Source organism: Topomyia yanbarensis, chromosome 2 (genome assembly GCF_030247195.1).
Source record: "Topomyia yanbarensis strain Yona2022 chromosome 2, ASM3024719v1, whole genome shotgun sequence".
NCBI lineage: Eukaryota > Metazoa > Arthropoda > Insecta > Diptera > Culicidae > Topomyia > Topomyia yanbarensis.
In genome coordinates, this window is record NC_080671.1 from 395,331,803 (window position 1) to 395,359,506 (window position 27,704).

The 27,704-nt window shown below is 44.5% G+C and overlaps 2 protein-coding genes across 2 annotated transcripts; one reads left to right on the forward strand and one right to left on the reverse strand.

Annotated features, from left to right (window-relative positions):
- The first annotated feature begins 144 nt into the window (after positions 1-144).
- LOC131680826 (pseudouridine-5'-phosphate glycosidase) lies at positions 145-27,704 on the forward strand. The gene is made up of 8 exons (XM_058961537.1): positions 145-345; positions 3,061-3,155; positions 21,075-21,228; positions 22,299-22,661; positions 22,727-23,063; positions 23,128-23,267; positions 23,465-23,524; positions 27,645-27,704. The coding sequence occupies exons 2-8, from the start codon at positions 3,067-3,069 to the stop codon at positions 27,702-27,704; spliced, it is 1,203 nt and encodes a 400-aa protein (XP_058817520.1). The 5' UTR covers positions 145-345; positions 3,061-3,066.
- Positions 331-2,804, reverse strand: LOC131684848 (EF-hand domain-containing protein 1-like). The gene is made up of 3 exons (XM_058968061.1): positions 1,907-2,804; positions 1,665-1,849; positions 331-1,378 (listed from the first exon to the last, which is right to left on the reverse strand). The coding sequence occupies exons 1-3, from the start codon at positions 2,638-2,640 to the stop codon at positions 366-368; spliced, it is 1,932 nt and encodes a 643-aa protein (XP_058824044.1). The 5' UTR covers positions 2,641-2,804; the 3' UTR covers positions 331-365.

A 27,704-nucleotide genomic window follows, 5' to 3' on the forward strand; every position in this document is an offset into this window, starting at 1 on the left:
TTTCTTTGCATCATTCAAACCGAGTAACTTCAACCCTGTGAGAAAGCCCTTCAGAAAGAGATAGAAAACATTTGAGAAAGCGAGGCATAACCTCACTTTCGGAACGTAAACAGTAATCATCTGTTGCGCTGCATGGTGCTTATCAATCTTTATTTCGCCGGTCGGAGTATCGTTCGTGCGCGTAATGTCGACGGTTTATAAAAATATATGTCTGTATAGTGAAAAGTGTTTAGAATAGTTTTTTTGTGTGATCATCACTTCTGATTTTTGTTTAGTTTGTGCATAAACGAAGACCTGTGCTAAAGTGTTTCTCGTCCGGACTGTCTTGAAGCAAGTAAAAACCTGGTGAGTGATTCTATAGATCGTTAGCAGCTATCATCAAATCGCACCGATTTGCCCACTTTGATCAAGTCTTCTCCCTCAATTTGCCCTTGATGTTCCAGATTAAGCTCCTCGTTTGAGTGGTACATCTTTTTAATTTCCTCATCCGGGATGATCGGCGACGGACAGTCATGGCTATCGGAACAAACCAGAGCAGAGGGTTCCATTCGTTCAGCATCATCCTCGAAACTGAATCCCTGCAATCGTTTGTCATCCTCCCTAGTATCAGATTTATCTGTTGAAGCATATCGCTTACAGTCTTCTTCGGTCGCTTTTCGGAGATCGTCCTTCAAATGGCCTGTCTCCAACAGGTAGCTTTGGACCGTCGCGATGGCTTCAGCGAAAAACATTTCTGGGTGGGCTTGCATGTACCGATGCACGTACAAATCTGCGCTTACAATCTTGAAACGGTGAGCATGAACGATGATGGTTGTTCCGATAAAGAAATCTTTGGCCGTGTAGTATTCCGGTTCATTCGGATCACAATCTGGTTTCCACACTTTGGTAGCTGCAAGAAAGCGTCCCCCTTGAATTCCAGAGTTGCGAATTTTGGATTCCATAATTGAAATTGTTCCGTCTGCTAGCGAAAGGCTGAGAACAAATTGACGGATCTTATCCTCCGGGTGGGCGGTATCCAGCACGCAACCATAGCGAAGATACTTGTTCATATTGATCAAGTAGGTAATCACGTCCTTCCGTGGACTTTTGGGTATCAGACTATGGTAGGAGGCAAGGGAATCCTCCGGAGTTCCCAGTCCCAGATAGGTAGGAAGTTCGACCCTTGGTGTGTGCGTGTGTGGTCTGTCCAGGCAAACCTTATCAGGTTGAACGATTTTCAAAATTTGCTCGTAATAATTGCGTGTGAATAGATCGCAGTCCAGGAGGAGAAATTTGCGACCGTACACGAAAATGGTTTCACCGACGAGGAAATCTTTTGGGGAGTAGTACTGGGACACCTCCGCGTCCGAGAGCTCTAGACAGATAGCGGGGTACGTTACTGAAAAAAGGAGTGATGAGAATAGATTAATGTCGCAGCGATGCATGGTGTTCGGTTTTGTTTGTTTGAATTTGTTTACAATATAATAAAGAGCTGAATGAATTTAAATAAATTGGTGGTTTATGCTGAAAGTTGATGATCTGACATTTTTTTTATTGTCGTCGGTGCAACTAAGCATATCGGAACAAATTGAATCTAGGTGGTAAATTTGAATAAACGCATTGAATTGATTTTTATAAACCTAACTCTGTTCGTTAGTTCAAAAATAATATTGCTCACAACTTACCAGGCTTCTCCTTCCAATTTTTCGGTAGTTTCTGCTTCCGAAGCAGCATCGGAAAGTAGTCTCGTCCCACCTGATTCTCCTTCAACTCCTTAATGGACACAGTATCATCTTCCAGGTAGTAGAACAGTTTGTAGGTCATTCTTTCGCCACCAGGTCGATCTGATTCGTCCAGAAGACAATCAAAGCTGAAAAATGAAATAGAATTACTTTCTGGTATCTCACACTGTACTAGAGTCACTTACTGCAGCACTTTTCCCTGATGCTCGAGGTACTTTCGCAGTTTATCCTCCGCCGCCACGTACATCTTGTGATGTCTGAAATTCTGCCGGACACTGACCGATCGCTCGTTCATTGCCGGGTCCGGTGGGGGAAACTCCATCTCGTTCAGTTCAATGCCATTGCTGAGTAGAAACTCCTTCGTGAACGGATCGCAGTCCGTTGTGTGGAACACGTACCCATGAATTTCCAAATCGATTCCGATGTTCAAATCTTTCCAGCTGTACGTATCCCCAAGACAATTCTTCTCTATCTTTCCGCGTCGAACCAGACGGCCCTGGGAAAAGCCACAGTTTTCGATAACCGGTTCCAGCACTGTCATTGTGTCGTCCTCCAGGAAGTACAGAATGTTTACGTGCCGAACGCGGAACGTTTCCTTCGCTGATTCGGGTACAGCTTGTCGGAAGAATGCGTTAAACCGTAGCGTTTTTCGATCGTACAGCACAAAGTGCGGTCGGTATGGCTTCGCAGGGGGTTTCTGCACCCGACCGTACGTTAGGATCGGATCGTATAGGACGGTGTCATTCTCGTCGGTGCAGTAGTAGATGGAGTCTTCATTTAGTTGTTCTCCTCCGAGACCGCAAATCGGTTTCTCCGGAATTGGATAGCCGTTACGATACTTGAAGCACTGTGGCACGTGATGTTTTTGGCGTAATCGGTTGGCGAAATCTAAACCCGGAAGCTTGGGAAGCCCTTCCATTGTGGTGGATTTTTTTTGGAAAGTTACGGGTATTTTTTTTTGGGAAAATCGGAATAATGATTATTAATGGTTTTGCTGAAAAATAAACAAACTGCAGCAGTATCACGTTGCTAGGGAAAGTGTTAGGAGCTGGTAGCCGGGCGTCCGGACGCCCAATGTTGGAAGTGTGTGTTGATGCCATAGCTACCACAGCATACGGTAAAGTAATGATAATGTAATTATGTATTTGTTGCGCTTGTTGATAAGGCAAATATCTTACTCGCCCATCGATTAATATATTTTTAATCTTGCACTATTCTGAAATTCTTGTTATTTTCGGTTTTGTATCAACTTCTTTAATTGTGTATTCATGGAACTGAAGCATACTTTTAAAATATTTATTATTCAAATAAATTCACTAATTTTTTTAATTTTTTTCAGCAAAACATGTTCCGTGTTCCGAATAAAGCAATATTGTGCAACGGTTATGCTTGTTCCTTTGTGAAGCGGAGATTGACTGACATCTCCAAACTAAGGTAAGCATAAATGTTTCGATATTCTTTATATTTAAGGTCACTGTTTTGGAAATTCTTCGGTTTGTTAAGAATTTGTTCAACGCATTTTATAATAGTAAGGGTCGATTTCTTTGGCCAGGCTTTACTTTTAAACTACTTTTGACAGTTCATTGAACATAGTTTTGTAAGTAAAGTATGGAATCCGTTTAACCTTTTCGAAATACTAACCAAATTACTAAATTCAGTTTATTTGATTAATAATTAAATTTTCAATGTAGGCTTATAGAACTTGTGCAAATAATGTGAATTAAACATAACATAGCAACCATGAGCATATTAACTGGAGTTATATATTTAATATTTGTATTAATAATACTACAGATCTTGTTTCGGTAGATCTTGTTGGGCTTGAACCGCAGCGTTAGTTGGTTCTTAGGTTCGTCGTTGAGGTGTTGAGCTCCGGGATGAAAGCGCCTAGCCAGGGCCGTGGGAGAGTCTACCCAGCATCAAGTCTGGGTGTGTTTGTGGGCCCACTGAACGATGCATCGATGGTGGTGGGTGACATAGCAATTTGCGGTTTGTAGAGGGGCCACTCAAGAACTTCCTCAGCACCCGTTTCGTATGTGGCGGACAGCCCGATGAGCGATCATTGTTGATGGGCTGGAAGGTTTTGATGGTCGAAGGGCCGCTGGAGTACCTCCCCAGCAAGTGGTGTAGTGCCTCGTTTGCTAGTGTTTCTTGAATCGAGGAGGGCAATTTGTGGTGTCGTCGTAGATTTTCGAATTCCCGGCCGTTTTTGAGTAAGTGCTCCACTGTGAGTCTTGCGTTGGAAGTCCTGCATACTGGAGGGTTGACGCGAGTGATGGTGAGCATGAGTCATCCTGCTCACTGCATCCTCCTTGTTCTATTCGGTTTTCGTGGTCTGTCCACTTATCGAGGTCTCCCTTTACTTTCTGAGGTTAACTTCGAAACTTCCTCCAGTGAGTGATGAAGTGCTCAAAGGTCTTCGCCTTGAATTGCCTAAAGATGTAGGATGACGGAACCTCATTAGAAAATAGGGCGCGAGAGTGGCGCACGAGCGCGGCCAAGCGGTCAGCATCCTTGTTGCCGCGGAATCCACAGTGCCCGGAAACCCAGAATATGGTTGCCTTATGGCTTGGACGTAGGGGTGCTTGGACTACTCTGATTCCAGCGCCTTGTTGACCGAGAGGGAATCGGAGAAAATCAGTGTTGGGGTGTCTTCAGGTTTGTTGGTAACTGCAGTGGCGCTGGCGGTTTCTGCGAAGAACACTGAGCATACGAAGGGTAGGCGACCCTCACACACGCGCCCACGCACTCGCCGAGTTTCGAGCCGTCGGTGTAGATGTGCAGATGATTTGAGTATTTGTGTTCGGCCATCTGGAGAAACTTGGGTCTAACAGCACGGGGAGGATCGCCTTCTCTGGTGGATACAGCCAGACTGATGTCTAAGTTGTCGACCCGATGTAGCTGTGCGACTAAAAAGGAGGTCATCGGCAAGCGTGGTATGTATGTTAGTGGCTGACTATAGCTGATGGTATTCATCACCAGATTTTTTTCTAGGAACCCAGCTGCTCGTCTTAGAACGGTGTCGCGAGCTGATGGTGCGGACAAGTCGTTTTTTGCTTTCGCAGTTCTTTTCCACCCTTCGAAAGTGCGGAAGGAAAGTCATCTTCCGGTCGACAGTCACGCCAAAGATTTTTGGCTCCTTCCGGAGTGGTATTATTGTTCCAGTGAGTTTGATAGCAGCCAGGTGGAGAGAGCACTTCGAGACATTGTTGAATGGAAAGAATGTTAGCGCGTCAATGAACAGAATAAGGATAAGTGACGATGGACAAGCTGTGGAGCCTCCAACGCTAGAAGAGGTGAAAAAGGCAATCAAAGAGCTGAAAAACTGTAAGGCTGCTGGAAAGGACGAGCTCCCGGCCGAATTTTTCAAACACGGTAGTGAGCAGCTGCACGAAATACTTCACCGTACTCTTTTGAAGGTATGGGAAGAAGAAGAACTACCTGCTGACTGGTTAGAGGGCCTCATTTTTCCCTTATACAAAAACGGGACACAGACTGGAGTGCGCCAATTACCGAGGAATATCGCTCCTCAATTCGGCGTACAAAATTATGTCACGTATTCTGTTCAATAGATTGAGGCCGTAGGAGGAGTCTTTCGTCGGCGAATACCAAGGTGGTTTTCGTGAAGGCCGATCAACAACGGATCAAATGTTTACCCTGCGACAGATCCTGTTTATTGATTTCAAAGCGGCGTACGATTCAGTGAAAAAACGAGCTATGGCAGATAATGATGGGACATGGTTTTCCGACGAAACTGATTAGGCTGATTCGTACAACGCGGGATGGACTGAAATCAAGTGTTCGGGTTGCGGATGAGATTTCGACGTCCTTTGTAACCTTGGGGTGCTTACAGAGTGGCGGCGAGAAGCTGAGCTGGCGCTGATGCTGACATTAGAATGCGAGATGCGAGAAACCTGCTTGCTGCAAACCAAAGGGATGATGTCAGAGTGAAAGCTGAGCGGATCGGCGCCGACTGCCTGCTTTTACTCTGACAGGTTCCATTTGATATGCTGCAAGCAGGTTTCTCGCATCTCGCATTTTAATGTCAGTGCCAGCCCCTGCTCAGCTTCTCGCGGCCACTCTGTAAGCACCCTTAGACGAATTGAAGCAGGATGATGCGCTGTCAAACTTGATGTTCAACATTGCTCTTGAAGGTGCCATCAGGAGAGCAGACGTGTAAAGGAACGGTACTATCGTCACTCGGTCGCATATGCTCCTAGCATTTGCGGACGATATTGATATCATTGGAATCGACCGCCGAGCCGTGGAAGAGGCATTCGTGCCTTTTAAAAGGGAGACAGCAATAATTGGTCTCACAATTAACACCAGCAAGACGAAGTACATGATAGCTGGAAGAATACGTGGGTCCAATAGTGATGCTGGTGGTGAAGTGGTATAAGATGGTGATAAATTTGAAGTAGTGCAAGAATTTGTGTACCTTGGAACACTAGTGACGTGCGATAATGATGTTACCCGCGAAGTGGAAATGCGTCTTGCAGCTGCAAACAGGGCTTTTTACGGACTTCGTAGCCAGCTGAAGTCCCGTAGTTTGCAGACGAAGACAAAATTCGCGTTGTACAAGACATTGATAGTTCCGGTTGCCTTGTACGGCCATGAAACGTGGACGTTAAAGGAAGTTGATCGTAGTGTTCGGTGTCTCCGACGTAAGGTGCTGCGAACAATACTCTGCGGTAAGGAAGAAAATGGCATCTGGCGGCGTCGCATGAATCACGAGTTATACCAAGTATATAAAGGAGTGGATATTGTCAAGCTAATACAAAATGGCAGGCTGCGGCGGGCTGGTCATGTGGCACGAATGCCGGAAGAACGACAGGCGAAGATAATATTCAGTTGAGAACCGGGAAGAGGCGCATTTTTGGGCTGAGATGCTGAAACTGGCCGAGTCGGCCCAACGGCATTTCAAGTCGTTTCAAGAATTACGTCATCGGTGTGAAAAAGAACGAATATGCCGTATATTATATTTCTCCTTAGTGGACAAGCACAAAACCTATAACTAAATTAGCTGTGGAATTTGCGTTTCGACTTCGTCTCACAGGGAACACAAATTGTGTCTCCGTTTTTTGGAGCTAGTGTCAATCCGGCGCTAGCTTAGCCCTGTCATTAAGTTAGTGTTGGATTCTGGATGAGACGAAGTCGAAACGCAAATTCCATAACTAATTTACGAATATGTCTTCGGGAGCGTGGCGTGGAATAATGTGCCTGCCAGTGCCGAGCCTTGAGGGACCCCGCTTGCCTTCCAAAATAGGACTGATTGGTTTCCTCCGATATCTACTCTGAAACTTCGGTCACTGAGGCACTGAAGCAGACAAGTTTTCCGCAGATACCCCATTGGTGCAGCTGACGGAGCACTCCCTTGCACCATACCTTATCGTAGGATTTGGCGATATCTTTCCATCGTTTTCCCAATGCACGGGAGGAGACTGATGGGTCGAAAGTCATTCGGGCTTCTGGTTCCCTTGCATTTCTTCGGGATTTCATGAGTGCGGTTCGCAGTTGTCTGGTAGAGGCTAGCCTCCCCAGATCCTATTAAATCCGTCTAGTAGCGCCTTAGCAGTGGTTAGTCGACGTTGTCGAATCCGCCAGAATTTCCCTGTGCTGTACTTCGCGCAGTAACGAGTTCCACACCGGAGAAAGGTTTGTTGTAATTCTGGCTCGCATCAGGCGTGAATAATGTAGGGGTGGCTTCTATGGTCCTCTTCGTTTTCAGGAAAGAGGGATTTGTTGGGGACTCATAGGATGTCCGGCACTTTTCGAGTCGGGGGTGGCGCGGGGAAGTGGGCGTTTTTGATGCACGGTGAGCAGGTTTTGTTGTAGGCGGATTGAGGTTTGCTGCTTTCTTTGATGATGCCGAAGTTCGGCGTTGCTGCGACTGATATTGTATTGTACCCTGTTGTGAAGAAGATTGTGATGGGTCCGGTCTTACCCGAGGACGCCCCGGGTTCCCCGTGTTGGCAACCATCGATTGGATTTTCTAAGCTCTGGCAGGCTGAATGAGCCGACAGAAGTTCCGGCGACGAGGGTTCTTACCACCGCCACATGGACACAACACCAGTGGGCCCGCCTCCAGGCCTGCCGAAAAGCGAGAAACGAAGGAAACGTCATGATGTGACACCGGGCCAGTTCCGTCTGCAAATGACACTGACGTTTGATGCTAGACAGACGAAAGATTAAAGTGTAGAGAGTAGTCGCACATTTACTTTTATCTAATTTCTTAAATTACACAATTAAAATTAAAATTAAATACCTAAGTGAATTCCTCCATATACCTTTGAATTTGCTTAGGCTAAAAACAGATCGAGATCGATTGTTAGATGAATGAAACCACGTGAAGAACACCATTAAAATTTTGAGCTGTATGCTACGGCCTGCTTCAAGAAAGTGGATTTCTTCATTTATCATCTGAACAATTTCTCAAAATTTTAATGCGATGGCGTCCGATAATGCAGGCGAACATAACCCCGAAATCACAGGGTATGACTGTGCGCTCTGCGAGGAGCCAAACCATGCGGACAGCCACATGATTTATTGTGAAAAATGTCACAAGTGGTTCCACTTTAAGTGCGTGAACGTGACCGAGGAAGTTAGGAACATCTCCTGGACCTGCGAAGAATGTCGAGGTTCCAAAAACTCGGTTGACGAAACGCAAACACCTGATCAGGGTAACATCATCGTGGATGTGTCTGATTCGGTGGACAACAGACCGCAAAGCCCAGTTAGTCAGGAAGTCGCCATGAAACATATGGGACAAGCCAAAGTGCAGGAGGATGCCGAATTGCAACACAAGCGAGAGTTGCAACAAATGAAAGCGGATTTTGAACGACAGTGAGGGAAACGGAAAAAATGATGTTGCAGCTTCACCTGGAAAGACAACTGCTGAAAAAGAAGATGGCGGTTGAAGCAGAGTTGAATAGGAAGCGAGGTGAATTATATAACGAATTTCAATGCAGAAATGCTCCTCAGAAACCGGAGGAAGGTGCCGTAGGCGGCCAGATGCAAACGGATGCAGATTTGGAAGAAATGTGGAGGAGCAACTTCAATTACCCGATCGAGCAAAACAAACCTATTGCCGATATCCGGGGAGCTGTTCCAAAATGTTCCACACCCAAAAAGGTACCGCACCTGGGAAACGTCAACTACAATCGACCCCTGCTCGAAAAGGTTTCGGAGGAAAAAGCAATGCTAAGAAAAAATCGATCAAATGCCACAGTAGATAGGCCACCTATGCCGCCGCAACCGATTCCCCAATCAGCAGTTCCACCTAACGACCTGGAACAAATTCCGGAACCCATTCCAGATCCAACTCCGGGTATGTCATGTCCTCCGAGTCCGTACGAATATCTGACTATACTGCAAGAAGAACCAGAGCTGACGAGGGCTCAGATTGCCGCGAGGAAGGGTCCATTCGCTAAGTTGCCGATATTCACAGGGAAGTCGGAAGAGTGGCCGCTGTTCATCAGCAGCTTCAACAACGGAAACAGTGCGTGCAACTGGACCAATCTTGAAAATCTAGGAAGACTTCAGGAAAGTATCAAAGGGCAAGCATTGGAGGCAGTGTGGAGCAAACTTCTGCTGCCAGAATCGGTCCCAAAGGTGATCGAAACCCTCCAGCTTCTTTACGGCAGGCCAGAACAACTACTCCATTCCCTGATACAAAAGGCGAGGAAGGCTGATCCGCCACGTATTGAACGTTTCACATCATTCATTAGTTATGGCATGGTTGTGCAACAACTGTGCGATCATTTAGTGGCCTCGGGACTAGTGGACCATCTTGTGAACCCTATGCTCATAGCGGAATTGGTGGAAAAGTTACCCCCTAGTACAAAACTCGACTGGGTGATGCACAAGCGCCAACAAAATGTTGTCAATTTGAGCACGCTTTCGGCTTTTCTCTCGGAGATTGTTTCAGAAGCAACCGAAGCCACACTCTACACTGAGCCTCAAATGGAACGACGTCCTATCCAGGAACGGCAGATAAAAAAGCCGAAAGGTTGAGAACACCAGGGTTTTGTGAACACACACCACGTTGAGCAGTCGTCGCTCCAGCTAGTGGGCCAACAAAAAAACCCCAATCAGTACGATAGTCGTAAACCATGCCGTGGGTGCAACCGCACAGACCATCGTATTCGCCTTTGTTAGGATTTTCGAAAGCAAACCTGGAATGAGAGAATGAAGATTGCGGACAAATGGAAACTGTGTCTCAACGAGCACGGTCAGATTCGTTGTCGGTTCAAAGGTCACTGCAACGTCGGAGATTGCAAAGAACGGCACCATCCTCTCCTTCATCCGCCAAATTCAACCTTCTTATTGTCAACGAACTGCAATGTTCATAATTCGGAACAGCATCCTGTAATTTTCCGCGTGGTTCCGATCAAGCTGCACAACGGAAGGCATGTTCTCGACGTCATCGCCTTTCTGGACGAAGGGTCATCATATTCCCTGATGGAAAGCAGTGTTGCAGAACAAATGAAGCTATGCGGTGTGTGGAAGCCGATACTGGTAAAGTGGACGGCAGGTATGAACCGATTGGAACGGGACTCAAAGTGTGTTGATGTATCGATTTCGGCGAAGGATTCCGAAGAGAATTTTCTGCTACGAAATGTTCATACGGTTCAACAATTACAACTTCCAGAGCAGGAGGTGCGATTCGCTGAAATAACGGCCAGATTCAAGCATCTTAGCGGACTGCCAATTACCGAATGCCTGAACGGTCCTCCTAGGATTCTCATCGGGCTTAAACATCTGCATGTGTATGCACCGCTCGAGTCACGCATCGGCAATCCGGGTGAGCCAATTGCAGTTCGGACGAAACTTGGCTGGACAATATACGGTCCTCAGTGTAGCGACGATACGATGGTCGGATTTGCTGGTCATCACACAGTTGGAGAATCAAAGGACCAGGGACTGCAGGAGCTTCTTCGAAAATACTTCACGGTGGAGGAGTCTGGTCTAGCTGTCACGGTGTTACCTGAATCTACCGAGAACATCAGAGCCAGAAAGTTATTAGAGCAAACAACCACCCGTGTCGGCGAGCGCTTCGGAACGGGATTGTTATGGAAAAATGACGACCCTCAACTGCCAGACAATTACGCGATGGCAGTTAAGCGAATGCAGAGTCTGGAGCGAAAGTTGTCAAAGAATCCGGAGCTGCGACAGAACGTGGAGAGTCAAATAAAGGACTACCAAAACAAAGGTTACGCTCACATTGCTACTGAAAAGGAATTGATGACAGCAGAACCCGGTAAGGTGTGGTATCTTCCCCTAAATGTTGTGCTCAACCCCAAAAAGCCGGGAAAGGTTCGGCTAGTATGGGACGCTGCGGCATCCGTTCAAGGCAAGTCTCTCAACTCCGAATTGATAAAGGGTCCCGACCTTCTCTCCAGTTTACCATCGGTACTGTGTCCATTTCGAGAGCGCCCAATCGCTTTTGGCGGCGATATTGCCGAAATGTACCATCAGCTGCAGATCCGTCCGAATGACAGGTCAGCCCAAAGGTTCTTGTTTCGACCAACGCAATCGGGCCCTCCGGTGATATATGTGACGGATGTTGCCACCTTCGGCTCAACCAGCTCGCCATGCTCTGCACAATATATTAAGAACCAAAACGCGCGAGAGTTCACTGACCAGTTTCCTGATGCTGTGGAGGCAATCATCCACAGGCACTATGTTGATGATTACCTGGATTCAACGTTCACGGTCGGTGAGGCCATTAAGCGGGCGAGCGAGGTTACTTTCATTCACTCCAAGGCGGGATTTAAGCTTCGCCATTGGGTGTCGAACAGTACAAAATTTTTGCAGCATTTCGGTGGACAAACAGAAAGCGGAATAATCCACTTCGGTTGCGATAAATCTAACAACACAGAAAGGGTGTTGGGCATGTCATGGAACACAGTTGACGATGTTTTCGTTTTCGCTACCGTTCTTCGGGACGACCTGCAAGCGTTTTTGACGGAGGGAAAGCTGCCGACTAAAAGAACTCTCCTACGCATTGTGATGAGCTTTTTTGATCCACTTGGCTTATGGGCACTGTTCACTGTTTTTGGAAAGATTATCATCCAAGACCTCTGGAGAAATGGGTGCCCGTGGGATGAATTACTGGACGAAAACTCAGCAAGAAAATGGATCAAATGAATCGCACTGCTACCAAAAGTTCAATCCATGGAGATTCCCCGTTGTTACTTCCTGGGTTTGAAACCGTCAGATCATCAGAACCTCGAATTGCACGTTTTTGCCGACGCTAGTGAAGAGGCCTATGGTAGTGTAGCATATTTCCGAATATGGGTAAATGGACACCCAAGAGTTGCCCTGGTGCCGGCGAAGTCCAAGGTTGCCCCACTTCAATACATGTCCATCCCTAGAATGGAACTACTAGCTGCAGTACTCGCTGCAAGATTGTCTGTTGCTGTGAAGCCAATCACTCAGTGAAGGTAAAAAGGCTCGTGATCCACATCGACTCTGCAACGGTACTTTCCTGGATCCGCTCCGACCAAAGGAAGTACAAACAGTTCGTGACCTACCGCATAGGAGAAATTTTAAGCCTCACGAGTCCCATCGAATGGTGCTGGGTTGCATCAAAGAACAACATAGCAGACGTGTTAACGAAGTGGGGTAAAAATGGACCACCCTTAAACACCGACGGCGAGTGGGTGCGAGGCCCGGATATTCTGTACCAATCACCAGAAGAGTGCTGGCAAAAGGAACTGCCTGCACCAGACGTGAAAGAAGAGCTGCGGGCGTACCTTTTGTTTCACGAAATATCATTCGCTCAATGTTTGGTGGACACTACTCGCTTCTCGCGTTGGAAGATCCTGATAAGAACTGTTGCCTGTGTATTCCGGTTTATTTCCAATTGCCACAAGAAGATAAAGAAGCTGCCAATCGAATCGCTTCAAGCTACAGTGATACTAGGAAACTTGCTGAAATCTACGGTGCCGTCAATCAAAACTCCTCTCAAGTGCGAGGAGTATCGTCAGGCAGAGGATTACTTGTGGAAAATAGCGCAGCAAGAAGGATGAAAGGAAAACGTTACTGAAAAACCGTGAACTTCCGCAAGCTAAGTGGCATGTCATCGAACGATGCAGTCCACTCTACAGATTATCGCCCTTTTTAGAGGAATCGGGAGTAATCCGCATGGAGGGGCGATCCGCTCATGCTGATTTTCTCCCCTTTGAGCAGCGGTGCCCCATCGTACTTCCGAAGAGTCACGATGTCACTACCAAACTCCTTCTTCACTATCATGAAAAGTTTGGCTACGCAAACCGCGAGACCGTTGTGAACGAGTTGAGGCAACGCTTCTCTATCCCGTACATTCGGGCTGCAGTTTTGAAGGTGATGAAGGATTGTGCTTGGTGTAAAATCCACAAGTGTCATCCAACTGTCCCAAGGATGGCACCTCTACCAATTCAGCGTCTCACTCCTCAGCATCGCCCGTTCAGTTTTGTAGGGGTTGATTATTTCGGTCCAGTCGTCGTCACGGTCGGAAGACGTTCAGAGAAGAGATGGATTTGTCTATTTACGTGTCTGGTAACCAGAGCAATCCATATGGAAATCACCTATAGCATGAGTAGCCAATCATGCGTCATGGCAATTAGACGATTTATTTGCAGAAGAGGTGCACCATTGGAGTACTTCTCGGACAATGGTACGAACTTTCGAGCGGCAAGCAAGGAGCTGGTTCAGAAGGTTCGTTGCATCGAGCTGGATTGTGCCGACGTGTTCACAGACGCCAGGACAAGGTGGAATTTTAATCCACCTGCAGCGCCGCATATGGTCGGTATATGGGAGCGACTGGTAAGATCAGCTAAGGATGCGCTCAAGGCTCTACACGATGGTGGAAAGTTAACAGACGAAATCCTGCTCACTGTACTAGCCGAAGCTGAAGATATGGTGAACTCCCGGCCGCTCACATATGTACCACAAGAATCGTCTGAAGTCGAAGCCCTGACACCGAACCACTTCTTGCGCGGTCTTCCTGCTGAAGAACGTGAGGAGATAAACGTTCCGACCAGTTCAGCCGAAGCGTTACGCGATAACTATAAGCGGTCGCAGCAATTGTCGGATATATTATGGCAGAGGTGGCTGAAGGAGTATGTACCTATCATCAACCATCGGACAAAATGGCACGCGGAACGAGAAAAGATTCACGAAGGAGAGCTAGTGTATTTGGTCGACGGAAATAATCGGAGAACCTGGATACGTGGTGTTGTAGAGAAGGTCATCCCAGGTGTCGATGGCAGAATACGAAGAGCACTGGTGAGAACGTCGAAGGGCGTGTTTCGACGTGCAGTCGCCAAGCTTGCGGTTATGGAGTTAAGAAGTAAATCTGATCAGATCGCTAGTTCCGGACCAGAGTTACGAGGGGGGGAATTGTTACCACCGCCACATGAACACAACACCAGTGGGCCCGCCTCCAGGCCTGCCGAAAAGCGAGAAACGAAGGAAACATGATGTAGCACCGGGCCAGTTCCGTCTGCAAGTGACACTGACGTTTGATGCTAGACAGACGAAAGATTAAAATGTAGAGAGTAGTCGCACATTTACTTTTCTCTAATTTCTTAAATTACACAATTAAAATTAAAATTAAATACCTAAGTGAATTTCTCTATATACCTTTGAATTTGCTTAGGCTAAAAACAGATCGAGATCGATTGTTAGATGAATGAAACCACGTGAAGAACACCATTAAAATTTTGAGCTGTATGCTACGGCCTGCTTCAAGAAAGTGGATTTCTTCATTTATCATCTGAACAAGGGTTGGTTCGATAAACTTGCCCTTTTTGGCTTTCGTTCCCGTTAGAGCGTTTTCGTTGGTGGTCTCGCAGGGGTGGATGTTTTGTAAAGCTCGGTGACGACTTGTCGGAGCTCAACTATCTCGGCGGAGGCCGCTTGAAGCTGTTTGGCCTGCTCGGCGGTCCCTAGAGCATATTGATCACGCTCAGAAGACGATTGGCCACATTCAACGATTGTAACTACCTCTACCGAGACCGAGCTTCGTCACCGTTAATTATTTCAGCGCCTTGGATCAACACCAAACGTAAGCGTCGTCAATTTCTCTAACTGGAAGCGATTAGTCCCTGTAGTTTGTCCAGCGTTTACCGGCGAACTGCCGCCTCAAGCGACACCGCGAGTAAATCTACACAGCACCACTATACATGGAAGAACATCGCTGACAATAAGTTACAATAAGAATAGGGATCTTTAATTTGGAAAAAATGTGTCAGTTTTTCATATGTATTGATAGCGGGTGTCCTTACGAGTACACTCGTATCATTCTTAAATCTTAATTATTCTCTTCTGATTTTTATATTAAAAAAACCAAATTAAATTCAACCAACAAACTGACAGTTGTCCTACTAAATGACGTATCTGCAAATTCTCGTTCGCCTCATTGTTAACCGGGACAGCACCCCACACAGCATGATCCGGCACTTTTTCAATCCGCTAGCAGCCTGCCATCCCAAGTTTCATATGCAAACTATGGTAAATCTGATAAGGCAACCTATAGAGTCGTGCAAGTCGCATGGGTTTGGATGTGTTATTGCCCTAAAAGGAAACAAACTAAAAAATGTTTTTTTCAATACTTTCGAGCCTAAAAATTGAAAAAGGATTGAGATATTAACTCACGGTACTATTCTGCATCAATATGCCTTAACCCATACACCCGTAAAGATCCCTATTGCTGGCATATTGGAAAGATTATCCAGACTCATGCTGGCAAGAATGGCCAGATACAATCGATTACAGTGCGGACGGTTGTGGGCGTGAACGAGCGACCTACTTCGAAGTTGGCAGTGTTGGCTGGGTCCATGCCTTCAGATGGCCAATAAAAATAAATGACGCTCATATCCTCTACACAACACGTTCCGTGTCGGCATGGCCGGAAACTCTAGTGATATGGAAGAACTCACTCTCTTCTAGCATCTGAACCGTACACTGAAAATTAAGTATCAGATTCACAGTCCGCACGAACTTCCAAGAACATACGCAAATATTCGAATGTTATAAAATCGAATTTGTACACGCGAAGTTACATACACGCTAGCATACGCGACGTATAAACGCGCACGCGATCGAACACATTAACTTACAAACGACCGAGTCCTTCGCGGTAATACAAAAAGAGAAACATGCAATCGCGATCATCCACGCACAACTACACCCAAGATTTCGCAAACACAAAAACACCACAAATTATTTAGTGAACGCTCCACCACTTGTAATCCGATTAACGCGGTCTCAAGTGTGTACAAATAAACGCTCATTTCCACGCGATCGTAAAGCCCCTACACCCAAACATTTGAACCGTACACGTAATATCACAATCAGAATCACTGCCCGCTAGGATTGGCGACATGTCCGGGAACCCTATCGATATAAGGGATCCCACTCTCTGCCAGAATTCTAATCGCACACCGAAAATTTAATATCAGACTCACGGTTCTCGCGACCATTCAAGTACACACGCAAATATGTTACAAAATCACGTCAGCGTATAAACGTTAGAGCCCCTCGCGATTTTCCAAGCAACCTACGCCCACGAACTCGCAAACATGATTATACCCTGGTGATAAGGTGAACGTCTCAGCACTCATAAACTTACCAACGCAATCTCAAGCCTCAATCTACAAACTCCCGCGTTTGCGTCATCATGAATCGGAAGTCTCTATCCTCGGTACAGTCTAGGTCCATGTTAACTCATAAAAAATAAATAAAATAAAACTGAAAAATTAAGAAAAAATAACTTCCATATCCACTAGACAAAACGTTCCATGGCGACATGACCGGAAACTCTAGTGATATGGGATAACTCACTCCTTGTCAGAATGTGATTCGTACACTGAAAACTAAATATCAGAATGACGGTCCGCGAATATATGAATAGCTGCAGGGTTTCAAAATCGAATTTATACACGCGAAGTCACATACACGCGAGCACACGCGACAAACACGTCAACATATGAACGCTTAAGCCTTTCGCGATCATCTAAGCACACCTATACCCGCGATCGCGCAAACTTGATAACACTCCCGTAATTATGTGAACGGTTTTAGTACTTACGAAGTTACAAACGCGGTCTCAAACGCGAACCTGCAAACGCGCTCGATCATGAATCGGTCACGTCCGGAAATCTTTAGCCTTCATTTTAGCAATTTAGGTCCATACATTCAGTTGGACCAATCATCCACTAGACCACACATTCTACGGCGACATGACTGGGAACTCTAATGATATGGAAGAACCCACTTTCTTCTGGAATCTGAACCGTACACAAAAAATTAAGTATCAGATTCACGCTCCGCGCGCGATCATTCTAGAACATTCGCGAATATGCGAAAGGCACACGGTTATGAACGCGAAGTTACATACACATTAGCACACGCGGACATACAAATGCACACGCGATCGAACACGTTAACGTACAAATGTTCGAGCCCTTCGCGATGATACACGCGATCGCGAGTCCCTACGCCCGCCCATACATGAACCGTACAATGAATATCACATTCCATTCAGAATCACGGCCCGCTACAATTGGCCTAAAGCAGTGTTTTAGTGGGCGACATTGCCTGTCTCGTCTGCAAATTGGAGTATGTGATTCTGACGGGGAGCTCTTATGAGAACCTAGCTCTACAGCTCCAGTAGGACAACTCTCAAAAAAAAAAATGTAAAACATTATATCGAACAGTATTTTGAATAAAGTGCTATAAGCAATATTTTCAATTCATTCCATAATAATTTATTATGTAACTCGGTTGAAGTCACTCAAAGTTACAGCAAAAACTGTGGGTGTCAGGAACAAAGAAGAGGGCATCATTTTGGGCAGTGTTACGCATTCCTCTGTACGGAACTCTATAATACCCCAGACTCTAATTCTGACGAGGAGCCCTTCCGAGAACCCGATTCTGCAGCTGCAGTAGGACAATTTAAAAAAATATTATTTTTAATGTAGATTTAGAGTATTCCATTGTCAGTTTTAAGATGGTAAACATTGTTGGTCTGAACATGCGCAAAACGTCATAAACGGCATTCGGTACAATTGCATTCGATCAAATGGCATTCAACCAGAAGACTCACTCAAATCAAATACAAGTTATTATTTACATATTTGTATTTGCTCAAATGGCATTCGGCCAAATGGCATTCGGCCAAATGGCATTCGGCCAAATGGCATTCGGCCAAATGGCATTCGGCCAAATGGCATTCGGCCAAATGGCATTCGGCCAAATGGCATTCGGCCAAATGGCATTCGGCCAAATGGCATTCTGTCAAATGGCGTTCGACCAAATGGTGCTTGGTCAAATGGGGTTCGACCAAATGGCACTCGGCCAAATGGCATTCGGCAAAATCGGCATTCGACAAAATTACATTCGGTCAATTGACCAGTTCGGCCAAATATCATTCGACTAGTTGACCCGTTCGGCCAAATGACATTCTCCCAAATAGAATTCGGCCAACTGCCATTCTGTCAAATGGCGTTCGACCAAATGGTGCTTGGTCAAATGGGGTTCGACCAAATGGCACTCGGACAAATGGTGTTCGGCCAAATGGCATTCGACAAAATCGGCATTCGACAAAATTACATTCGGTCAATTGACCAGTTCGGCCAAATATCATTCGACTAGTTGACCCGTTCGGCCAAATGACATTCGGTCCCTTGACCCGTTCGGTCAAATGGTATTTTCCCAATCGGCCCGTTAGGCCAAATTACCTCCTCGGCCAAATGTCCGGGCACTGTCATAAATCTATAGACAACAAGCGACCATCCAGATTTTTTTGCCTTCTTTTCAAAGTTTCTGGAAATAATTGTGCACTATAATCGCACCTAAGCCAAGAATCTAACTGCTTCTCTAATCTTCCAGCCATCCCATCACATGATTTGGTATTCTTATGGCGATTTCGCTTGAACCTGAAACTGAGTTAGGTTCTAACCCCAACCGCTGTCAGTTCATACATTTTGACAGCAGTTGGGGTTAGGAACTGACTCAGTTTCGCCTCAAACGAAAACCACATTAGTAGGTATAACAAGCATAGAGATGTCACACAAGGTGGTAAAATAAAAAAAAATACAAAAATCCTGTCAATACTTTTTCTCATTGGATTGTCTGCTCTAAAGATATTAACAAGGGCCATTCATAAATGATGTCGCGTATTGACAGTTGAGGAAAAGCCGTGAATTACCGAGAGAAAAGCTAAAAATTTGAGATGTACTAGTTAATAAAACCAATAATAATTTTCAAACTTTTTCTGCGAGATATGAATGGACCTCAAACAAACAATATTCCATAACGAATATCACGTAACATCGATGACAGAGCAGTGGCATTAAGTCCAAGCACCCCCTGAGTCGTGCAAAACTGATAAACAACATTAATTTCGGCACAGCGAACAGACTTCCATCTCAAGCGTAAAAGTTGAGTAAAAGGCACATCAAAACGGAATTGAGATGTTACCATCAATGGTGGTTCTGTCGTCATTCCGTTTACTGAATTAATATCCAAATGATCGTTATAATTATGGGATATGCCAGTATGGTGGTCGTAATGGTCTAGCAAATATTTGTTCAAATGGCAAAAGGAGTATTTTAAACTGGTTTGTTCGAAACTGGATGTCTGTTTTCCGTGACTTAGTTGTAACAATTAAAATCCAGTGTTTCAAAAATCACTCCAATCAGCATGCGTCGAAGAAACCATAGTTTGACAAATCATTAAAATCTATGATTTCATCACTCATGGTTTTTTTGGCTCCTGAGGAGTGAAAACCGCCAAGGAGTGAAAACAGGTTACTAGATTATAATTGCAGCATACAGTTTAAAAGCTCGAGCTCAATTTAGATTTTCGATTTTCATTTTATCGGGCACAAAAGCAAAACAGATCCTTGGCACAATCCATGGCGAAAGCTTCTTTTCGTTAGACCTCGAAGGTCAGCATTCAATGGTTAGCGTACTAGGCTAGGCTTAGGCCATTACAGTAATAAATAGTACACCTGTTTTACATCCTTCCACTATGCATTTGAACTTTCGGATTTCATCACTTCATGATTATTGTTATAATAATATATTTGTTAAAGAAAATTGAATTGAAAACAAATGATTTGCTTCAATATATACAGGGTGCGCCATCTGGATGTATCCTATTTCAACATTGAACAACTCCGCCATTTTCCAGCCGATTTTGACAGATACACACAATTCTTAAACATCATTTAGTGCCATTTTAGCTATAAGTCGATTTACACCAAAGGAACGCGCTGAAATCGTAGCGCATTACATGGAAAACGATCGTTCAATAGTGAAAACTGTGCGTGCTTATCGTAAAAAATATGGCAGGCTCACTTCAGCCTTTCCGGCGGAGTAAACAAACAAAATTGTCGAATTTGGGGGACACAGAACCCACACGTCAAACACCACTACACGACCAGAAAGTAACTGTTTGGGACGGATTTTTCTCCAAAACAATCATCCGGTCCTTATTTTTTCAAAGAGGTAGAGACCATCGACACTTTGTCTACAAATGCAAAAAAGGTCTGAAAAACGTCTATTTTCAACAAGACATTAGCGAGTTTGAAATTAAATTCGGTCTATAAGCGACGACAGAACAATAATCACAAACCGGAGTGGACAGGAGGAGCCAAAACCAGGAGTGAAAACCTAAGAGTCAAAACCCACTTGGATTGCTTTGATTTTTTACTCCCAGAAATGTGCATAACAATGATTGGTTTCCACCGCTCCTTTGGAAACAGGTTCCTTGGTGTGAAATGTGTGGTTTATTTGAAACACTGTTAAAATCTTAAATTATTTTAAATGCTCAAACAAAACAATCATTGATACACACTAGAACAGGAATAATAGTATTCGTGGACATCGCGGTTATCAGCGCTCTCTGAATTAGTTAAACGTCGATTGATCCGTTTCAGACCTTCAGATTAGTATTAAATGTACTCTAGTTTTGTAAAGCTCGTAAAATTTTCCAATTCAATAATTAATTTAATTTATCAAGACTGATTAATACTTACAAAGCTTCCCTGAAAATTTGGTTTTTCATTCAATAAATACAAGAATTTTGGTGTTGCAATAGTTTCATGGGTGATAATAAAAGTGAATCACAATATACTACTTTCTCCCAAGATTTCTATAGCAAAATAAAGACGTTCTTACATTCCATAGAAAGTTCACCATCACCATTATCGTGTTACCTGCAATGTTTGCTTACGCGAAACTAAATAAGCCATATGATATGGATACTCATGTCATGATACCAGCAACGTGAGACTTATTCCGTCCGACTAACAAATTTGTGTTTCATCTCATTTCCATCTCACACCTCAACACCCGACAGTTCCTTGGTCGACATCAATCCGGACGTCGGCGAGGCTCTCCGGACGGCACCGCAGTCCGTGGTTGCACTCGAGTCTACCATCATCACCCACGGTATGCCCTATCCCCGCAATCTCGAGACGGCCCTTGAGGTGGAGGAGATTGTTCGTCAAAAGGTAAGGAGGACTGATGAGTATCTCTTTTTATTCGACATTCTTCAGCACAAGCCAAAAGAGTAAAAGTCGAGTCAAAAATAACTGCTGCACGATGAGCAGGTACCATCCCGGATCTCCATTATGACCAGCAGTGCACCGTTTAGAAGGTACAACCGGGGGGCAATTGCTTCAAATATTCAGCAAAGTTTTGGACCACTGCGGAACGGAGTGAAGCGGGCCGGGCCGGGCCGGTAAGGGAAAAGTTGCTCTACATCACTGCAACAGTAACGAGCGACCGACCACCCGAAGCTATGTTTTGAATATATTCAACCCAAATGAAATGAAACGATGGAGATTTTGTTTCCGTTTCGGCTGTCGCCGTAAGTGTGTAGGATTTTGTGCAGATTTCAGTTGCATCAGCTGCGTTGTTAAAAGAGAAGTTTTACAGCAACCGCACATTCAATTAAAACTAAAAGTATACAAGGACTATCCTGGCCATAATCGCAAGTCCGTCCCATTTTCTATGGGATTCCCCATTTACATGGGACTGACTTGCGATTATGGGCACTATTCCGCTCGCATCTGTGACTCTTTTATGTGACTGTTGCGATTTATTCCGCACAATAAAACATAACATGGTATAGGTTTTAAAATATCATTGATGTTTCAAATCAGCGTACCTATTATCGAATATAGTAAACAAATAGCATGAGTATCTGTCGGTGGTCCTAGATCGGATAGTAACTAACTTTGAATTGTTCAAAGTTGTTTAAACTGAACCTCGAGATCAACTTGGTCGCCTTTAACTGCATGTGACCTTGATTGCTTTGATAGAAAATATTTGCTGAAAAGAAGACACCCAGAGTTCGCTCACCGCTAAGTAACCATTATTCGTTTAAAGTTTAGGACCGAGTATAATGTACCCAAAATTACAGTCGCTCTAATGTACTCGAAATAGAAAATTTACTGCCCTAACTATCGCAAAATAAGCACTGGTCCCTACATTCAAACGAAATATTTCTCAGGCGAATAACCAAATTTCAATTGCTAGTTGGCCTCATTCTTACCACTGCTTTTTTCCTCATCCCCAGGGAGCCATCCCTGCCACCATCGGTATTGTGGGCGGTCGTATTCAGGTCGGCCTCAGCGGCGACCGGTTGGAAAAACTGGCTAAAGCCGATAATGCTGGCACAATTAAAACATCCCGCCGCGATCTAGCGTATGTGCTGAGCAATGGTTTGAACGGTGGAACAACGGTGGCCGGAACTCTCCTGGTAGCCGACATGGTTGGCATTCGGGTGTTTGCTACCGGAGGACTCGGTGGAGTGCATCGAGGCGGACAGAACACAATGGATGTGTCAGCGGATTTGGTCGAACTGGGACGAACTCCGGTCGCGGTCGTTTCCAGCGGGGTGAAATCAATTCTGGACATTCCAAGGACGCTAGAGTATTTGGTTGGTATTTACTGATTTTTTTCGTCGTTTGAATGTGTGATTTTTTTCTCGTTATATACACATAGGAGACCCAAGGAGTTTGCGTTGCATCGTTCCAATGTCCGGATTTGGACTTTCCTGCTTTTTACACACGGTCCAGCGGTTCGAAAGCTGCTTATAATTTAAACAATGCCTTGGAAGCTGCCAATATGATAAGCGTAAATAGCGCACTCGGTCTGCGGTCTGGATTTTTGATAGGTGTGCCCATCCCGGAGGCTTACTCCATGGATCCGAAGGTGATGAGCGATGTTATAGAGCAAGCTTTGGTGGAGGCTGAATCGTTGAATATCCGTGGCAAGGAGGTGACACCTTTTATCCTTACTGCCGTGTCCAAGATTACCAGAGGCCGGAGTTTGGAATCGAGTGAGTTATAGCTTGGTTGACCTTGTACAATTCTTTAAACGAATAATGGTTTTTTTACCCATAGATATTGCGCTGATAAAAAATAATGCACGCGTTGCTGCGGAAATTGCGGTCGAGTTGATGCGGATCGAAAATAATGGAATTATCGTGTCTAGTAGTAGTATGGGAAGGGATGCATCGAAGATCCGCAGTGAACGAGTGCCGGTTAGTTGATCCTTATGGATTTTTATTATTCTGTAAATATATTGTCCCTTAATCATTAACAAAAATCATCACTTTACTGGAATGCCTCTCGATCGAAACGCCACAAGTTGATAAAATTTGAAAGAAACTATGGCTTTCGAAATTTTTTATTTGAACTCGCCAACTCTGCAGGACTTAAGAAATATTGACTTTTCCAGGTGGTAATCGGTGGATCTAACATCGACACGTCCATCACGGTGCTGGATCGCGATTTAAAGGTAAGTGATTGATCCGATGAAGAATAGGCGCTAATTGCTGCTGGCATTGAACAGCCACGAATATCGCAAGGTATAAAAAATATTAAGACTAATTCGGTGAAAAGGGCATTTTAACCCTTTCATGCCCAACATTTTTTGGTGCATGTAGGGTTTCTAAACTCCGTGGGCTTGGCGGTGGACTCAAAAATTTTTATGCTTAGGGATTTGCAGCTTGGAGAACTAGGATTCTGTTGGTCCCTAGAATCTAATAGCAACACGGCGCGTGCTTCAGGTGGTGGATAGAAGCGAGGGGATACCCTGACGACTGGTAGATTGAATTATTTTTGCTATCAATTCAGCTAGATCCAGACCGATGCAGTCTCCTATGGTTAATGGCTCATTACATTACGACGTATGTTTTCGAGTCGTCGACGGACTGCAAACCTTCAACAACATCAACCATGATATCCATATCGCAATGGCCGAGCTAGATAAACTCGGTATTCACGGACAACTTTTTGCCTGGTTTCGTTTCTATCTCGAAGGAAGGAAACTCTTAATTAGCATTAAGAACTATCTTCCTGCACCATTCTCGGTACACCCTACATCCCACAAGGACGCCACCTCGGACCAGTAATATTTTTAACGACGTCAATAACTAGCTAGAAGGATTCCGCCTTTCCTTCGCCGATGGGGTGAAGATTTTTCGGCAGATGCTGGATTCAACTGATGGCATGTTTCTTCACATCACACTGGACAGCTTTAGTACGTTGTTACTGGCCAGCCGAACCGCTCCCCACAGTTATGTGGGTGATTTAAGCGCCACTCTCTAATCGAGAGACCACCCACCAGATGAAGGTTTGCCCGGCCTGAGACCTTTCAAGGGAAGGTTCTATTTATCCCTAATACGGGAAGGGAAGCGAGCTATCTGACTCAAAACGTGTCCGATCTAAAGACTTAAACTGAAAGACAGAATAGCTGTACATCTAAACAAAATGTTCGTCGCCTCGGGTTTTCTCATCACTGGCAAAGTCTACAAATCCCACCACAGACTGACCAAATGAAAAGAATTGTGATTTGTCCCGGTTGTTCTCGGAGTCAACATCGCCAGTAAACAGCAAATTACAAAAAAAAAAATTAGATGAGAAAACGAGGCTTACCTTTAATTACCACACAATACGCATACGACACTGCCTACACTGACTGCCACTGAATGGTGTTCTATCTAGCTGTTTGGGAAAGGAAACGTAACGTTTTACCAAACTGTTTAGAAATCTTCATGTCACTTTTTCTTACTTAAACACACCACGACGCGAATTTTAGTAACTGACAATTCCTGCCTCTTCCACTAGTCAGACAAAAGTGAAATATCTTGCATTTGGAATCCTCCGATTAACGGGGCATTTGGTAATTTTCGTACCGGAACATGCTTAGCGAAGTTTTCTGGAAATCTCAAACTGCAGCAAGCGTCAGCTTTTTCTAGTGTACAGTTTTAACCATACCAAGCCGGTTCCCTCTCACATGACAGAGCGAAAAAGAATCTTTCCCAGGTCCATTGCGTAAGCATCAGTGTTAACAAATCTTCATCGTATCAGCGGGTGCGTCAGTAGTAGTCTCATTGATAGTCGAATGCTAGGAACTCATTTGCTTAGTTTATTATGCCAAGTCCTATCCGATATGGGAGCCTAGTATGCGGTAATCCCAATTGAAGATTTGTGTCGAATTAATACTCGACCAAATCTTACAGAATGTAGTTGACAGAATCGAGGCTGTCCAACGCTGGTTCATACGTTTTGATTGTCAGTTGTCAGTTAATACATGTCGATACTCTTGGCATCCGAAGGGACTGTTATCAAGCCCTACTCGTCTCGGACTTACTGTCTGCCAGAGTGGGTTGCTCTACAATTTTCGAACGCCTGGATCTTCTACTCCGCATTCGAGCATTACGTATATCGCACAAGACACGCGTATGCCAGTATTCGTCTAGCAGTTGTTGTGTAGATCCACTTAATGTACTTGGGTTTGAGTCCACCAAATTTGTCGTCTTGATTCTGAAACCGATGTGAGCAGATCAATTGAGTTTTGAGGCAATTACCCCAACGTACTTAACTTGATTTGCGGCAATGATTTCAGAGTCAAAGAACTGCAACGCACGAACTTCGCTGACGTTTTTTGAGAAACAATAATGCGCAATCCCAGCTGTAGCCGTGGATCCGATTGCCGAATTCTTTCACGAAGTGTTCAACAGTAATAACACTCCTCCATCAGAAGTGTATTTAGCAACATTGCCGTCATATAGCATAAATTTGTTCCACCTTGTTGTAAGTGAAAACGACATCGTGGAAGTTCTAAGCATTGATCCATCGAAAGGACCTGGTCCGGATCACTTATCTCCAAAGTTGATTAAAAGCTGTGCCCAAGCGTTATCGCTATCAGTTTGCTTAATTTTTACTCGTTCTCTCGCATCAACCTAGAAACACTGAGAACTGACATACAAGTAAAGTTTTGAACTTGTGTAAGAAATAAAACTGTTGCTTTGAAATGACCACAGCAAGTAGCAACTTGCCACTGGCCGGCGCTTCGATCGGCCAGCAATTGCTATACGGGACTTGTGTGCAGACTTGGATGCAATGGTGATTCACGCATGCGAACCTGTGTGCGATAGTAATTTTCATCGTATTTTCATTTAAACTTTTACTCAGGTTTTTCCGGAAAGTTTGTTCTAGCTTATTTATCTATTCTCTGTGCTGGAAAGAAGCATCAATCGTTCCTATTCATAAAGTTGGAAACATTCACAACGTCGAAAACTACAGAGGGATCTCACAATTGAACTGTCTAGCTAAAGTTCTCGAAAAGCTGGTTTTTAACATTACGTAAAAAGCGGTATGCTACATTATTTCGGAGCATCAACAAGGGTTTGTCATGAAACGATCTACCACTTCTAACCTTTTAGCTTATGCATCAATTGTTGTTTCCCACCGTAGAGAAGCGTCAGCAGGAGCAGGACGCAATTTATGTAGACTTCTCAAAAGCCTTCAACAAAGTTTCCCATAATATCGCAATCCCGAAACTACAACGTTTAGGATTTTCCAACTTGGCTGACTACTTGATTGTGGTCCTATCTCTCTAGCCACTTCGCATTCGTACGTATAAAAACACGCGGTCAAGTACATTCAATATGCCCACCGGCGTCCCGCAAGGCAGTCATCTTGGTCCATCCATTTTTATATTATTTATTAACGATATCTGTAGTCGTATCAAGTCTGGAAAATTGTTACATGCAGATGATCTCAGAATCTTCGGGACATGACGCTGCAGTACTACAAGAACTCATCGGCACTCTTTAAGACAGGTGTTCCCTTAACGGAATGGAAGTGAATGTTAATAAATGCAAAGTAATAAGTTTCGGACGGTTACACTCTCCAGGATACTTTGAATATAATCTACGAGGAACAGCGGGGTTGGTAATCGAACCCAGGCGAGCTGCGTACAAGGCAATCGATTTAACGACTACGGTATGCCCGTTCCAAAAAAAAAATGTTTTAATGCAAATACCGGGGATCATTATATGATTACCATCGGCGAAACCATATGTCTAACACCCAAATTCATTAAGTTTTTACAAGCCATCAGCGACAAGGAACCATAAAAGTGGTGACAGCCCACCACATAGAGAACATAGACTTTTGGTTTCCTTAGCTAAGCATTGCGTGCATCCAGTTCGTGATATATGAAGGTACTTCAAAACGTTGTGCTTCCTTCAAAATGGATTCGAAAGACACTGTTTCAAGGCACCTTGAATGTAAATAAAAACTCGTAAACTTGTTTGCTTTTGCGAAAAAAACTTTTTCAATGTTATAGACAACATTGTGTAAGAGGGTGGTAGTAGACATCTCAAATGTAGTGGTCGATTAAACAGTCCACTGATCTGATAAGGAAGGAGTTCATACTGATTTATCTAAAGCTTTTGCTTCCACATAGGTAACGCGACCACCTTTGGGAATGAATTTTACAGTTATTTACTACAACGCTAGTGGAAGTTCATATCCTTTTTGAAGTATGAATGATTCAATCTTTTCCTGGAGACTTATACGGGGCAAAACTTTCAGCAAAGCCCATTTGATTGATTCGGTTGTCACAGTTCTACGAGCAAACTCCGAAGAATCAGAACTACCTGAAAAGACCTCAGGGGCAGTCGTAG

Excerpts from the sequence above, each read along its gene's own strand:
- LOC131680826 (XM_058961537.1), top strand. The coding sequence starts at position 3,067 with ATGTTCCGTGTTCCGAATAAAGCAATATTGTGCAACGGTTATGCTTGT. Across the intron at positions 3,156-21,074 it reads ACTGACATCTCCAAACTAAG|TTCCTTGGTCGACATCAATC; the intron begins GTAAGCATAAAT and ends AACACCCGACAG. Across the intron at positions 22,662-22,726 it reads CAAGGACGCTAGAGTATTTG|GAGACCCAAGGAGTTTGCGT; the intron begins GTTGGTATTTAC and ends ATATACACATAG.
- LOC131684848 (XM_058968061.1), bottom strand. The coding sequence starts at position 2,640 with ATGGAAGGGCTTCCCAAGCTTCCGGGTTTAGATTTCGCCAACCGATTA. Across the intron at positions 1,850-1,906 it reads CATCAGGGAAAAGTGCTGCA|CTTTGATTGTCTTCTGGACG; the intron begins GTAAGTGACTCT and ends TTCATTTTTCAG. Across the intron at positions 1,379-1,664 it reads AAATTGGAAGGAGAAGCCTG|TAACGTACCCCGCTATCTGT; the intron begins GTAAGTTGTGAG and ends TCCTTTTTTCAG.